The sequence below is a fragment of the Globicephala melas genome, chromosome 8 (genome assembly GCF_963455315.2).
Source record: "Globicephala melas chromosome 8, mGloMel1.2, whole genome shotgun sequence".
NCBI lineage: Eukaryota > Metazoa > Chordata > Mammalia > Artiodactyla > Delphinidae > Globicephala > Globicephala melas.
In genome coordinates, this window is record NC_083321.1 from 50,092,046 (window position 1) to 50,106,286 (window position 14,241).

Here is a 14,241-nt window from a genome sequence, read left to right on the forward strand (position 1 = left end):
GAGAAGAAGAGGCGTTCCCCACAAGGGTCAGCAGGAGCCCAGGCTGCATTAATAGAGGTGTAACGTGCAGAGAGAGGGAGGTGAGGGTCCTGCTCTATCTGCTGGGCTCCCACGGCAGCCAGGCCTGTCCAGATGTCCTCAGGAGACGCAAGGGGCAGAAAGGGCAGGAGACACTGGTAGGAGCTCAGGCTGGACCCCTGGCCTTAGAAACCCGTTTCTGTTGCCTGTCTCTGCAGAGCATCTATACTCTGTGGCACCCAAGGCACAGCTGGGATCCACAGGGGTGTCATGGGAGGCAGATCTCAGCTGAACCTGAACAGCGATACTCAGTATGATACTATCATTCTAGGGACAGAGCAGCACCAAGGGAGGAGAGGATGAACTCCCCTCTCCCAGGGTGTGCAAACAAAGGCTGGCAACCAGCTAGGGAGGCTACTACAGCTGGGGGATACACCACAGGCCTCTGTAGTCCTGCTCTTGCGTTTTAAGATGAGGGCAGTAGCGAGCACATTCTAATAGCCCTGGAATTCTCTCCAGGGCTGGGAAGAGGGTGGTTCCAGGGGTGACAGGAGGTGAAGATCAGAGCTCTAATCCAAACCTAGGGGCTTCCATTAACTGGCTCCACAGCCTCCACCCTGAAGCTTTTGGAAAAGTCTAGAGCATCGCACTGACGGGGGCCCTTATCTTGGGAGAAGCACTCTGGGATAGGGTTGGGATGAAGAGAAGGAGCCTAGGCCACAAGCCCTAGGGTGGAGGCCGGGAAACCATGCCTGGAGACGGCCAGGAGCTCTGGCTGGGTCCCCACGCTCCCACTAGGCTCACTTGGCCCCCAGGAGGTGTAAGGCAGCCGGCAGTTGACCCGCAGCTACTCACGGTCTCAGGGGCCCCGCTCCACGGCCTCTGGCTCTGTTTGATAGAGGATCAGGGTTACGGAAGAAGGAGGCCCAGGTCCAGAGCTAGGACAGTGTGTGTAGTGGTGCATGGCGGGATGTGGCTTGTATGCTGGGGCAGCGGGGGCAGTGCTAGGACGGAGATGGCGTCTGGTCTGGGAGGACGCCCGGCGTGTGGACAGCATGGGCGTGCATGGAGTGGGCCGGGATGGGGTATGGCCTATGAAGCAACAAGGCATGCACAGGCCACAACCTGGGGCTGTCACCACGTAGCATGTTCTTGTGGGTGCCATGACCAGGCACAGGTGAGCAGCCCAAGCCTGATGTGATGGCATCCAGGTACCAGGGCCTAGGAGGGCTCCAAGGCAAAGCCATGTGATCACCGAGGGCCACAGCAGGAGGGTCTCTGAGAATCCACAGCTCCCCACAACTGCTGTGCCACCCCGAGACCCCGCGATGGGGACGCTCCCACTGTTAGGCCCAGGGGGACATCTGTGCTCGGGTGTCTGAGCACACCGGGGCGCCGGTGCCCTCCTCGGGGCAGGACCCAGCAGGATCACCTACCCGGGCGCCGGTGCCCTCCTCGGGGCAGGACCCAGCAGGATCACGTACCCGGGCGCTGGTGCCCTCCTCGGGGCAGGACCCAGCAGGATCACGTACCCGGGCGCTGGTGCCCTCCTCGGGGCAGGACCCAGCAGGATCACGTACCCGGACGCTGGTGCCCTCCTCGGGGCAGGACCCAGCAGGATCACGTACCCGGACCTCCTTGTAGAGCCGCAGGCAGCTGCTGTTGAGGATGAAGTAGCGATCGTGGAAGCCCCCTGAGGGCAGGCCCAGGCCCAGGAGGCTGCGGTCCTCTCGGAACTTCATCATGCCGTGCTTGGTTTCACCCACATGGCTGGCTGGGGGAGGAGTGGAGTGGGCACAGGGTTGCACCAACGCCCCGCCCATAGACACAGACACCCAGGGCAGGGTCCATCCTGCCCCAGCCTCCGAAGAGGCCTGCCCGCCTGGCGCCCTCTGCCTGGGCTGTTCCTGATCTCGCCCCAGCTCTGGATGGAGGGACCTGCCACCAGGCTGCCCGACCCTGTAGGCACCACCCATCCAGGGACACCACCTACCTAGGTACAGCAGCATGGCCTCCATGGACTGGTGCTTCTTCACCACCAGGTAGCTGTCCATGCCCAGCCCATGCAGGATGGGCAGCACCTTCTCCGCAAAGTGCAGGGGGCGCTCTGGGGAGAGGGCACACCGTCACCAGGGCCACCTGGCCTACAGCACTGAGGGCTGGCCCATGTACACACATCACCTACGTGCCCAAGGGCACTGTCTACTCCCTCTGCCTCCTGGCACCACACCGCTGCCCTGACCACCTCCCACACCCAACACATGTGGCTGGGACCAAACCTGCTCCAACCCAACATGTCCAAAACCAAGCCGGTGATCTTCCCTGTGTGTCCTCATCAGGGAAACCGGCACCACCCCCCAGGCCACCCAGGTCAGAAACAAACCCTCCTCCCTCTCAGCTTCCATGTGTCAAATCTCTCTGCTTCTGTCCATCTCCTTGCAGCCACCCTGGCCCATGATCCCATCTTCTTGGACCAGTACTGTGGCCTCTGAAGCAGTCTCTGCTGTGTGCTCTCATGCCCTCTCCCCACATCTCTCTACCCAGCAGTAAGGAGCAATCTTTTCAAGCTCCCAACCACTCACCCTTCAATGGACTTGCATTGTTGTCAGGCCCTGAGGGCGGCCTCCGCCTTTATCTCCAGCCCCATCCCGGGCCACAACCTCTCACTGTCCTTATCTTAAGCTCCTTAAAAGAATAGTGTCCCCAGCCACCACAGGGCGTTTGCCCATGCTGTTCCCACTGCCTCGAAGTACTTTCCCCTCTTCTTCACCACGGAACCCCTACTCTGCCTTAACCTCCTAACCCAGGGACTCCAAAGCCAAAGACCCTGTTATACGCTCTGGTGACGGACTTCCCTGGTGGCGCAGTGGTTGAGAATCCGCCTGCCAATGCAGGAGACACGGGTTTGATCCCTGGTCTAGGAAGATCCCACATGCCACGGAGCAACTGAGCCCGTGCACCACAACTACTGAGCCCGCACTCCAGCGCCCGCAAGCCACAACTACTGAGCCTGCACTCTACAGCCCGTGCTCTGCAAGAAAGAGAAGCCACCGCAATGAGGAGCCCGCGCACCGCAAAGAACAGTAGCCCCCGCTCACCGCCCGCCACAACTAGAGAAAGCCCGCGTGCAGCAACGAAGACCCAATGCAGCAAAAATAAATAAATGAATAATAAAAATTTAAAAACAGCTCTGGTGGCATTGTGGCCCTTTCCTTCACAGCAGTTAACACGGCTGTAGTTGTGCGTTTACCGGTGTGATCATGGGACTAGTGTCTCTATTCCATACCAGACTACCCCCAAGAGGGTAGGGACTGTGTTTCTGGCTTCCCTGCCCAGTGCCTGGCACTCAACAAATAACGGTAAAACAAATGAACAGATACGCCCTCATCCTCCACTGCCACTGAGACCATCCTTCACCCTAAAATGCCTTTATCACTCCCCTTCACCTTCCCCTTGGCGCCTTCACAACAGCCCACCCCACTCCTTCGGCATGCTCATCACCACCCACTACCCCCTCACCACCAATGCTGTCACTCACAATCCCATTATCAAATTCAGCATCTCCACCCTTGCAAGCAGCACCATTCTCGCCGACACCTGAGAAAGCGCCAGAGCCGACACCATCTACCCCTTCACGGTCCCTTCCATCAGCCACGTCACCTGAACCCCTGCCAGCACATCACCACCATCACTGAGATCACAGCGTGACAGCAACATCCATCATCTAAAACCCCCTTCACCACCACTGTCAGCACACTGTGGGGTAGAGGAGGACAGACTGGGGCCACCCCGTTTCCTGCACCAATCCTGTGGTCACCCACCTGCCTCCTCCCTCTCGTTGACCTCGAAGCAGGTCCAATAGTCCTTCTCCCTGATGCCCACATTCCTGCGATCCAAGATCTCCAGGGTGAGCTCCTCAGCTGTCATGGATGCTGGGATCTGTGGGGACCCAGCAGGAGGAGGAGATCAGCCTACCCCATTACCCCATCCCCAGCCCCTGCTCTGCCACAACCCTGCTGTGTGATCCAGGGGCCGAGCCCACCCCTCTCAGGGTCCTCTGGAGTCCTGGGATGCAGGGGGGTGTCTGAGTGGTCCTGATGAGCTGGGTGGGGAAAAGGGAAAGAGACAGGCCCTGGCACTAGCCAGATACAGGTCCCAAACCAGGGCTCCCCTCAGCATGGAAGCTGTGCTCCCCTGGTCATCTGAGCCTGCACCCAGCCCAGCCTGACTCTCCCGGCCCCTTAACTTCTAGGTCCCTGGCCCTCACCTTGACATGTTGCTCTGTCTCCGCCTTCTTTTCCTCCAGGTACACAGTGCAGATGAAGTCGCCGGCGTGCTGTGGGGAGACAGGGCTCAGCTGGAGGCCTGGGGAGCAGGTGCAGGTGGCTGGCCTGAGCCCCCCACCCCAGGCCCTGCCCTTCACCTGAGTCCCACTAGCAGTGCCAGCCACACGCATCTTCACAATGGCAGTGATCTCTTCCCGCTGCTTCCTCAGCTCCTCCTCGTCCACCTAGGAAAGGGAGAGGGACAGATGGTCACTGCCGCCCAGGGCTGAGTTCTGCCTTCCACTGCCCACTGGCTGGGGACGCACACTAAACACCATCACATAGTGGCTGATGAGGTCTTCCACCACGCGGCCGGCCTTGTAGTCCTGCCCATCTGTCTGGAAGAGCGTGGGCCCAAACACAATGGCCAGGTTGTGCGTGTTCATCTGGTTCGTGTCTGAGAAGCACTGGACACTGGACAGGGAAGGATGGAAGCCTTGAGGAGTCAGCCCAGGACTTCCCCACCTCACCTGCCCAATTCCTGACAAGCCCATGCATGGCCCCTGGAGACAGGCCAGGGGAGGTCCCAGTCAGAGAGGACAATAGTTAAGGAGACGAGGGGACAGTCTTTCTGGCCATATCTTGGGTCCTGGGGAGAAGCAGGGCTGGGAAACTGAGAGATCTGTCCACCAGCTGAAACCGCCTCTATTCTCCCACCCTGCAGGAAGTAAGCTGGGAGACAAAGTGTCCAAGACCAGAGCACATCATAAGGCAACATTCAGTTCCCAGGCCCACTTGGTTCCCGGGGAGAACAGGCAGCCAAATTGGGAATAAAAGAGTCTTTTCTACCCCAGCCCCCAGGTAGCACCGCTTCTCACCAGTACAAGTGGCTGATAAGGGCCTTCACCGTGGCCCGGTTGACTGGGGGCAGACGCACCAGTAGCTCTCGGTACCTGGAGACCTTCTCCTCTTCATCCTCAATCTCTGGGTGGGGGGAAGATGGATCGGGTCAGGAACCCTCTTGTAACCACCTCCCCTGTCCCACCCCTCTGGCTGCCCTGCCTCTCATCCTAGGTGACACCACTCCCTGGCCCCCTCTAAGTCAAATCAGGCCAGCCATGCAGCAAAGATAAAGAATTCTCCAAGGGACCCTGGCTCTGTATAGAGTGACAATAGGAATAAGAAGAAAGGAGGGAGAAGGACTGGAGCCCACCACTGGGGCATGCCTAGTCCAAGTGCATGACGGGGAGGGGAGGGAAAACTGAGATCAGAGTGTACAAGTCAGCAGCACTGGCCTGGTCTCAGGCTGGGCACGGGCTGCAGGGCCCACCTGAGGCCTCCAGCCAGGCTAGGCGCTGGACTCTAGTGAAGAGCCCATCGGGCAGATCTCGCAGGAAGCGCTTGAGCGCCGAGGAGACGTCGTCCACGTGCTGCTCGCCCTCCTTGAGGCGCACAGAGCGAGCGTCCAGCCGCAGGCTCTCCAGCAGCCGCTGTGTCTTTGATGTCTGCCCACACTTGCGGTAGATGCCCTCCGACGTCAGGCCTGGAGAGGGGTGGGGCTGAGCTGGGGGCGGAGCCAAACGTGAGGGGCCAGGAGCATTGGTCAAGGGGAGGGCCTCACGGCCGGGAAGGCGAGGCTTGGCCTCTGGGGCAGGAGGGTGGGGAGGGGCGGGGCCTGTGCCATGGGGGCGGGGCTCACCGCACTGGGTGATGTAGTCCACACAGCGGTACACAATCACCGGGATATCCGAGTCTCCAAGCTGCTGCTCCGACAGCGTGTCCCCTGAGCTGGCCGCTGCTTTCTGGATGGCCCCCAGCCAGCCCGTGAAGTCCAGCCGCCGCTCCCCCTGGATGTACAGCGTCCTGGGCCGGGGAGTCAGTCACTTGGGGACCTACCCCTGCCCCACCCCTCCCAGGCCTGTCAGACTTTCCAGGCTTCTCAGAGCCCCTCAGGGAGGCCAGAGCTCACCTCCGTCGCTCCACCAGCACCAGCACCTGGTTCTCGCTGTCCCCTTGGACGGCTGTGGAGGGGTGGGTTGAGGTGAGGCCCAGGCCTTGTTCATGGTCCCCAGCCTGCTCCCTGCTGAGGCTCTCTGCGTCCACACACCCCTGGGACACACCCACCAACCCCTGGGGTGGCTGAGATGCACCCCAAGGCCAGGAGAGGACATGAGAGGGCAGGCTGGCTCCTTCTGGCCAGGCTAGGGTACAGTTCAAACTTCTGGGGAGGGGCTGGGGCCTGGGAGCCCAGGATAGGGTGCCCCGGAGATGGGGGCCCAGGCCCAGGTGCACGCACAAAGCTCCTGTAGTTTCCGAAGCTGCAGCGGCTCCTCGCAGGGCCCCTCTGGGAAGACAGCATGGAGCTCGGAGCCGAGGAGGGCAAACCAGCCCTCCTGGGCCCGCTGTAGGCTCAGGCCAGCTTTGTAGGGTAGGCGCCCAAGCCTCTCAAAATCCCGGGCCAGCAGGTCCTCAGCCGGGGGAGGCACGAACGCCTGGTGGGGAGGCCAGAGAAAGGGGAGATGGCCAGGGAGGCTGCATCAGCCAACAGCACTGCCCGCCCTGGATACCCCAGCCCTTTGGCTTGTGGGCATGTACTTGTTTTCCACCTAGCTGTCTCCTCTCTCTCCCCCAGGGCAGAACCCAGCACAGTGAACTAAGTTGGGTATCATGTCCCACTTCATACTCACTCAGATATGCCCTCCTCTGGAACACCTTCCCAGACACCATTAGGGATGTCCCTTCTCTGGGGCCCCACGGCACCAAGGCATTCTTGCCCTCTGTTGTAGCACCAATTACAGTTTTTGCTGTTTGGACCCCATCTGTCTCCCCTACCAGCATGGAAGCCACTGAGGAGCTGGGATCAAGATGGGTTCACCTGGATCCCCGGGGCTCTGACTCCTGACTGACTGTCAGGAGGCTCACAGATGACTGGTTGATGAACAAGAGAATGAGAGTCACAGGCCCTCACGGCACAGGAGAGCCAGAGGGCACCTGATTCTAGTCCCCAGGGCAGAGCTCTCCTCTGCAGCCTTCCTGCCTCCTTCCTCCAGGACAAGGCGCTCCCCCTGGAGGCAGCACTGTCCATCCTAGGATGGCTCTGCCTGTCATTCATTATTAAACATATATTGAGCACCTAGGGAGCGCAAGGCCCACGGTCCTCTTCCACATAGTTGAGATAGGTCTCCTGACCTCCCCCACCACCAGGGAGCTGCAGATCACATCAGGGCCTTGGCTCTGTGTCTGCTGCCCTCCATCCAGCCCCTGATCCATGCGGTGGGAAAGCTGGGATACAGGGGGGATTGGCCAGGAGGTCCTACCCTGGGCCCTGACAGACTCCTCCCACACCCGCCTGCTCACCCAGGCCCACCTTAGCAATGCACTTGACCCACTCACGAGCCAGCTCTGCGCTCTCCAGCCCAAACAGGTACAGCCGTTCTCCTTCTGTGTACACCTCAAAGGTGTGCTCAAAACTGTAGATACACAGGCCAGGATTCAGGCCCACTCCACCCAGCACTGCCCCCTCACCCACCACACTGCCCTGGTGACTACCCTTCCCCTGGCCCCCTACGAGGTGGGAGAAAAGCCTTAGGCTAGGGCCTTGGGAAACCCGGTTTAGCCCCTGCACAGCCCCAGCTTGCTGTCCGACCCTGGGGAGGCCCTGCCCCTCTCTGGGCCTGTTTCCCTGTCTCCCCAGTGGAGGGTTGGACTTTACATCAATAACAGTCTGTGATTCTGCCCAGGGGTGCTCACCCATGGGTGTTGGGAGTGGGCACTGCCAGACACACAATCTCGCTGGCCCGAATCTCCCCGTTGGGGGTCACTGCCCGCTCATTCTCATAGTAGCTCAGGACCCCGTCGCTAAGCACACACCAGCGTCGGCTGAATTCTGGGGAGAAGTTGGGCAGGGGAACCATGAGGGAGCCCTTCACTCTCACCTGAACACTACCTCTGCATCCTCCCTGGGCCTCCACTCCCACCTGACCCATGTCCTCTCCATTCTAACTCACAAGCTTCCCCCAAATCCATCCTCCTCCCTGTAGCTCCACCAACCCAGCCCAGCCCACACCTCTCTCCCGGACCTGCCAGGTCTGCCCCTGCCCACCTCCCCGGCCACCTCTCTGACCACTCCTGCACACACACCCCACACTCCCTGCGTTTGCTCACCCTGTTCCCTTCACCCACACCCTCTATCTTTCAAGGCCAGCCCAAATGCCATAGGAAGCCTTTCATACCATAACCCCCTGTGCCCCACCCTCCTTTGCCAGCAGTGCCCACTGTTCTATACTCTGCTTCCTCCTATAGTGACTCTGAGGAGACTGACAAGATCCCATAAAGGAACAGAAATGGGAATCTGGACCAGGAAAGTAGGAGAAAGAACAGATTGTCAAGGCCATGCAGGCTCGTATAGTTCACAGCATTGAGTATCACACTGGCTCAGAGCTTCCTGGCACCCAGAGTGAAAAAAGGATGACCCAGGCAGTTATATAAATGACATTATCAGGCAGAGGAAGGTAGACTAGGGGCAGTGCCCCAGGGGCAGTGAGGTGGTGAGTAACACAGAGTTCCAAAGAAATCTCTTTGGGAGTTGGAGGGCTTCATCTGGGGGTGCTGAAGGATGCGGTGAGCAACGGCCTCAACGATGCTCACACAGCAGATACTGCCTGTCATCCTGGCTACGAGGACATGACATTTGCCCTCTGAAGGCAGTGTGTCCCAGAGCCTGCCTCCCAGCCTGGGCTCCCTCCAGGAGCGCCAGCCCTGCCTCAGTCACTCCTCATCCTGCAGACACCTGCAAGGGCCCACTGTGTGCTAGACACTGTGCTAGGTGCTGGGGGCTGCAGCGCTGGCCAAGAGAAGTTTATACTCCAGGAGGGCACAGAGAATCAATAAACAGACCCATAAATAATGTCAGATAAGTAGTGTGAAAGTAGGGCTTGCTATTTTGGATTAAGTGGTAGGGAATGAAGTCTTCGAGGAGTGACATTTAAACAGAGACCTGTTTGAAGTGAGAGACTAACCATGCAGATATTTAGGGAAAAGCATTTTGGGCAGAGGGAACAGCAAGTACAAAGGGTCTGGTGAGCATGAATGTTATGTTTGAGAAACAGCAAGGAGGCCAGTAAAGCTGGAGCAGAGTGAGCGAGGGAAGAGGAGTCAGAGAGGTAATGGGGTGGGGCGGCTGAGTGCAGGTCCTTGCGGGACGTGGTAGTAAGGACCGTGGATTTTACTCAGAGTTGGGAGCAAATGGAAGGCTGAGGTGATAGACGGACAGACCTTTAAGCTTAGTCCTCAAACTTCCTAGCATCCACGTGCTCCAAATACCAGATGCCCAAAACAGGGCCCACACCTAATAGGTACTCAATAAAGTCTTCTTTGTTTTAAAGGAAACTCTGGCAGTGACTTGCTCTGCAGTGCCATGCTCTGCTCCCACCTCGATCAGCCCATTTATTAAGCACCAACTGTGTACCCGAGACCACACCCAGAGTGCACTTGGTGCCCTCATGGATCCCCCAGCCTGGCCAGCTCTGGCTTCTCTGGCCCAGCCACCATGCCAGAACGCCATGGCCAGGGCGGGCTCTGGCCCGGCACCCACCTTCCCGGGCCCGGCGGTCCTGTAGCAGCTTCCCGGCGGAAGCGGTCTTGTAGAGGAAGCCGCTGTGGCTCACGGTTGGCAGGACAACTGAGTAGTGCTTTTCCGGGGGCCTCACTGAATCCAGCCGAGGTACCTCTTTTGGGAAGGGGGGGAAAGAGTGGCTGGTCACGCTCACCATCCAAGGGTATCCCCCTTGCCCCCACCTGGGCTGGGTATTTAAGCTGGCACTCAAGTCACCCGCCCCTCCTTCCCCAGCACCGTTCCCTGACTAGCACTCCTGGGCTCCTACTGCCACATTCAGGATTCTGCCTAAGCCATTCTCCACCTTTCCCCACTTGTGAGAATTCCATCCCACTCACAAGGCCCGGCTCCAGTACCTCTCCTTCCAGGGAGCTCCCCTGAATCCCCAGCCCAGCTCTTCCTGTTGCAGGCACAGGACCAGTACACTACAAGGGGTGGGGGGGACCCTCGAGCAAACTCACCAACAATAAGGGAGCGTGTCTCAGACACTGCAAAGCCTAAGGAAGCAGCCTGGCTCCAGCCCTGCTCCCAGCAGTCCCAAAGCCCAAGCCAGCTGGGTGGTCTCCTGTGCCTTCCCCGGACACCTGGGCTCTCTCCAGCCCGGCGCACCCCACCCACCCATGGCCCTGAGCCCAGAGTCCTGGCCGCAGATCTCCACCCTCAGTCCTAGGATGTGGCCCCAGAGGCTAGCGCTGGGCCATGACCAGCGGCGCTCACCCCCACCACCCCCTCCTCAGCTACCCCGAGAGCGGGAGCCAAACGGGACCCAACCCGTCTGCAACAGAGCCCCACCCAGACAGAACGGCGGACAGGGCTGCTGTGGTGAGTCCCCCGCACACAGAGAAATGCAGCACCTCCCCCCGACAGCAGCGCAGACACGCTCTGCACATGCACAAACTCCAACGCCCTCGACACTCCCAGGGGCAAGGAAGCAGAGCCACAGCAACTCAGAGACACACGGACACCGGCACACGGATGCCACCCCGAGGTCCCACACTTGGGTCAGGGAGGAACCCACAAATACACAAAGAGATGCAGAGACGGAGACACAAAGGGAGATGCAAACAAACACGCGTGTGAAGGGGAAGCCAGAGGCACAGATGTACACTGACGTGCAAACCCGAAACGTCACACACACTCTTGCACCAGGGCCCCTGGAGGAGTTGTAATTATAGCTCAAGTGGTACGTAAATCAAAGCTCACAGGACAATACCCAGCCCCTAGCACCCAATAACTGGCATCTCCTCCAAAGGGCCAGACCCTGGCAGCAGGGAGGCCCCATCCCTTGAGGAGGATGGTCCCACCAGCCACTCACCTGTGGTCCGGTTGTTTCGAAGGAATTCCATCTGCAGTGTCTGTCCCGCCTGCTCAGCGAGAGCCAGGGGCGTGGGGACTTCAGGGTCCCCCGAGAAGCAGTTGACCCCAGCCCCGCAGCCCAGGAGCGCCTGGGTCTCAGCCAGGTCTGAGGTTGTGACTGCGGCACACAGGGCCTGGGAGGAGGGGAGAGGAGTGGGGAGGGTCAGCCTAAGCCAGAGTGAGGGGCAAGTGGGACAGGGGTTGTGCTGCGGTGGGGTCGGGGTGCGGGGTCGGGAAGAGGAAGGGGTCACCCAGGTTAGGGGTCCATCCTCAGGGTGAAAGAGAAGAAAGGGAGGAAGAAAGACAGGAGGAGGAAAAGAAAGGCCAAGCGGAGTGGGGGGGGGGCAGGGGCATCCCCACAGAGGCCAGGGGTCCTAGCAGTCCAGGCCTCACCCTGCTGACAGCCCCCTGGGACCCTGTCAGCCACCAGGCGTGTTCTCTAGAGGCTCTCAAGCTCCCTCTGCCTTGTGGAAGGCCAGAGGGGGGTGCTTTGTAGCTCATTCCTCCCACATTTGAATTCCTCACCGCCTGCCCATCCCTCCCAACCAATGGGAGCTGCCGCCCCTCCTGGCTGGCGGGCTAGACTGGGCTGGGCTGGGGGCTGGACGCCTGGGTTCCTGGGAGGTGGAGGCCTGGCTCCCACTGGGCTTCTAGCTGGACTGAGCCCGACTGGGTGGGGCTGCTTGGGGGAAGGGCTGAAGGTTGACCAGAAGTCACAAGCGGCATCCCTCTGCCTCGGAGCAGGCAACCTCCCACTCAGGCCAAGCCAGACCAGGGACAGGGCTTGGCTCCCAGCCTGTCAGGGCCTGGGGCCCATGAGGGGCCTCATCTTGAGTGGGGTGTGGAAGGGGATGGGTTGGAGCAGCCAGCTGTTTTTCATGAGCCTGACAGGAAATAGCATCCCCACCAAGTTCACTCCTTTTGGCAGGATTCAGGAGCAGGACGGGGTGAGGAGACAGAGGAATCAGGAGCGGAGGGAGGCAGACAGATGCTGGGGACGTGGCCTTGGCCCAAGGGTCAGGCCTGGTTCCTCTCTGCTTTGTCCCAACTGTCCCTGTGGCTGGGCAGGGTCCTTCTGCCCTCTGGGCCTCCGTTTCCCTACAGGGCCACTCATCACTCTGAGCTAGTGGAAAAGATGGGCTGAAACAGAGAGAGCAATGTAGGGGGGGGGCATGAATAACGGGAGTGTTTTAAGAGGCCTCACAGGCCCAGTGCCCTGACCTTGTCCAGCTCCTCCTGGTTGCCAAAGAGCGGATGGTAGCGTCGGTACTTGCCCTCCCGGTATTTGGCCTCTAGGTGGCACCGCCGGGCACCAGGGCTGCTGCTGGGCTGCAGAGCCTCACTGGGCGGCACGTTGGCTGCCCAGAAGCGGTTCCCAGCAGCATTGCCCAGCTGTAAGAAGAGCTGCGGGTGTGGGGAAGAGGTTAGAAGGGAGCCTACAGCCAGGGGGCCACGCCCGGCAAAATGCTGGTTTTGAGGTTGTTAGGTGAGGGGCTGGAAGAGCCAGGCCACACGCCCACTTTTCCATCAGGGAAGCTGAGGGACAGCAGGGCCTGCTGGCGGCCATGGGTGCTCCCCCACCAACCCTGGGCCTGAGCCCAGTCCCCAGGACAAGAGGCAGGCAGTCTGACAGGCGGACGTCCCAGGCCTGGTGCCTGGCTGGGGGCCTTGCTACTTCCCCACCCAGTCCCACATCTGGAACTCTGCATTCCTGAGACTATCACAGCCGGGGGTGGGGTGTCGGGGGGTGGCGGCGAACCCTTCAGCCAACTGGGTGGACAGGGATTTTGGAAACATCTCCTGTCCCTGACATTCCTCTCTGGGCTCAGGGGAAAAGAAGTGAGGGCAGACTGTGCACAAGAGTCTGGCATTCGGGGGACTAGTTTATTCATTCTTTCATTCTGCCGATCACTCATTCCACAGCCATTTCCTGGGCCTCCCACCTTGCCTGTTTGTCAGGGCCTGCGTGGGGTGCTGGGGTCAGAGCAGAGAACAAAGAGGAAACAGTCCCAGGCGCCACTGACCCACTCTGTGACTTTGGGCAAGTCATTTTCTCTCCCTGGGCCTCAACGTCCTCATCTGTAAACTGGGGGTTCTAACTCTAACTCACAGGGGATATGATGCCCAAATTACTCTGAAGTCTGCAGCTTGGCTGGGGCTGTCAGGAAGGCCATGTGTGGTCAGGCCCTGGTCCAGCCTCCTGTTGCAGGTTCTCCCCTGTAACTACCACACATATCGGTACCTGGCAACCCCAAGTACACAGGCACAAATGTACACGTGTGAGCGTCCCCCAAATGGACATACTCACACCCACTGGTGCATGAGTAGAGATAAAATGAAGTAAATATTTTAGGTTTTGCAGGACACAGTCTCTGTGGCGTATTCCTCTTGGTGTTTTTTGTTGTTGTTGTTTGTTTGTTTTTTCAAGCAACCTTTTAAAATTGTAAAAACATTCTCAGCTCACTGGCCAGTTTGCTGACTTTGCCAAAAATCAGCTTTTCCAAAATCCTACCCCCTAGATGATCCCAAAGGTCTCTTCTAGCTCCAGGGTGCTAGGGTTGGTGAGATGGGGGAGATGGGGTTGGAAGACCCAGGCAGCAGCTGAGAGGGGCAGACCCCAAACATAGCTCGTTCCTCACCTCGATGAGTGTTTCCGTCCACACCTTCCTGTCCATCTTCAGGCTCCGCACCTTGGAGATACCAGCGCCCAGGCCACGGTGCTCCCCTGTAGACAGAGGGCCAGACACGGGGTCATCTGGGCTCTCTCCTTTACATGAGCACTCCCCCCCCACCCCGATCCCAGTGCCCATGGGGGCAGACAGGGAGAGGCCATGGGCAGGACCCAGCGGCTAGGCCTGCAGCTCCATCTCCCACACACTCCTGCCCAGGGCACCCCAAAATTGAGCCCTGTAATTGACACCTGGGTTCCTGCAGTAGTCCCCCAGCTGGTTCCCTACAGCCATGCTTGGCCCCCTGCAGGCCACTCTC

General features: G+C 59.5%; 1 protein-coding gene across 7 annotated transcripts in view; it reads right to left on the minus strand.

The window, feature by feature from the left end:
• The window catches only part of ARAP1 (ArfGAP with RhoGAP domain, ankyrin repeat and PH domain 1), a 64,378-nt gene that overhangs the window by 6,326 nt on the left and 43,811 nt on the right, over positions 1-14,241 (minus strand). For 4 of the 7 annotated variants that reach the window (XM_030836161.2, XM_060303646.1, XM_060303651.1 and 1 more), the window contains 18 exons: positions 13,893-13,978; positions 12,475-12,657; positions 11,213-11,387; positions 9,877-10,011; positions 8,034-8,169; positions 7,651-7,753; positions 6,580-6,775; positions 6,253-6,304; positions 5,983-6,146; positions 5,614-5,826; positions 5,162-5,267; positions 4,610-4,757; positions 4,442-4,528; positions 4,286-4,354; positions 3,840-3,957; positions 2,012-2,125; positions 1,647-1,792; positions 874-906 (listed from right to left, as the gene is read on the minus strand). In XM_030836161.2, the coding sequence (XP_030692021.1) occupies positions 874-906; positions 1,647-1,792; positions 2,012-2,125; positions 3,840-3,957; positions 4,286-4,354; positions 4,442-4,528; positions 4,610-4,757; positions 5,162-5,267; positions 5,614-5,826; positions 5,983-6,146; positions 6,253-6,304; positions 6,580-6,775; positions 7,651-7,753; positions 8,034-8,169; positions 9,877-10,011; positions 11,213-11,387; positions 12,475-12,657; positions 13,893-13,978 (2,264 nt within the window). The remainder of the gene's footprint in view (positions 1-873; positions 907-1,646; positions 1,793-2,011; positions 2,126-3,839; positions 3,958-4,285; positions 4,355-4,441; positions 4,529-4,609; positions 4,758-5,161; positions 5,268-5,613; positions 5,827-5,982; positions 6,147-6,252; positions 6,305-6,579; positions 6,776-7,650; positions 7,754-8,033; positions 8,170-9,876; positions 10,012-11,212; positions 11,388-12,474; positions 12,658-13,892; positions 13,979-14,241) is intronic. The other 3 variants (XM_030836168.2, XM_060303647.1, XM_070046158.1) reach the window with 2 other exon arrangements.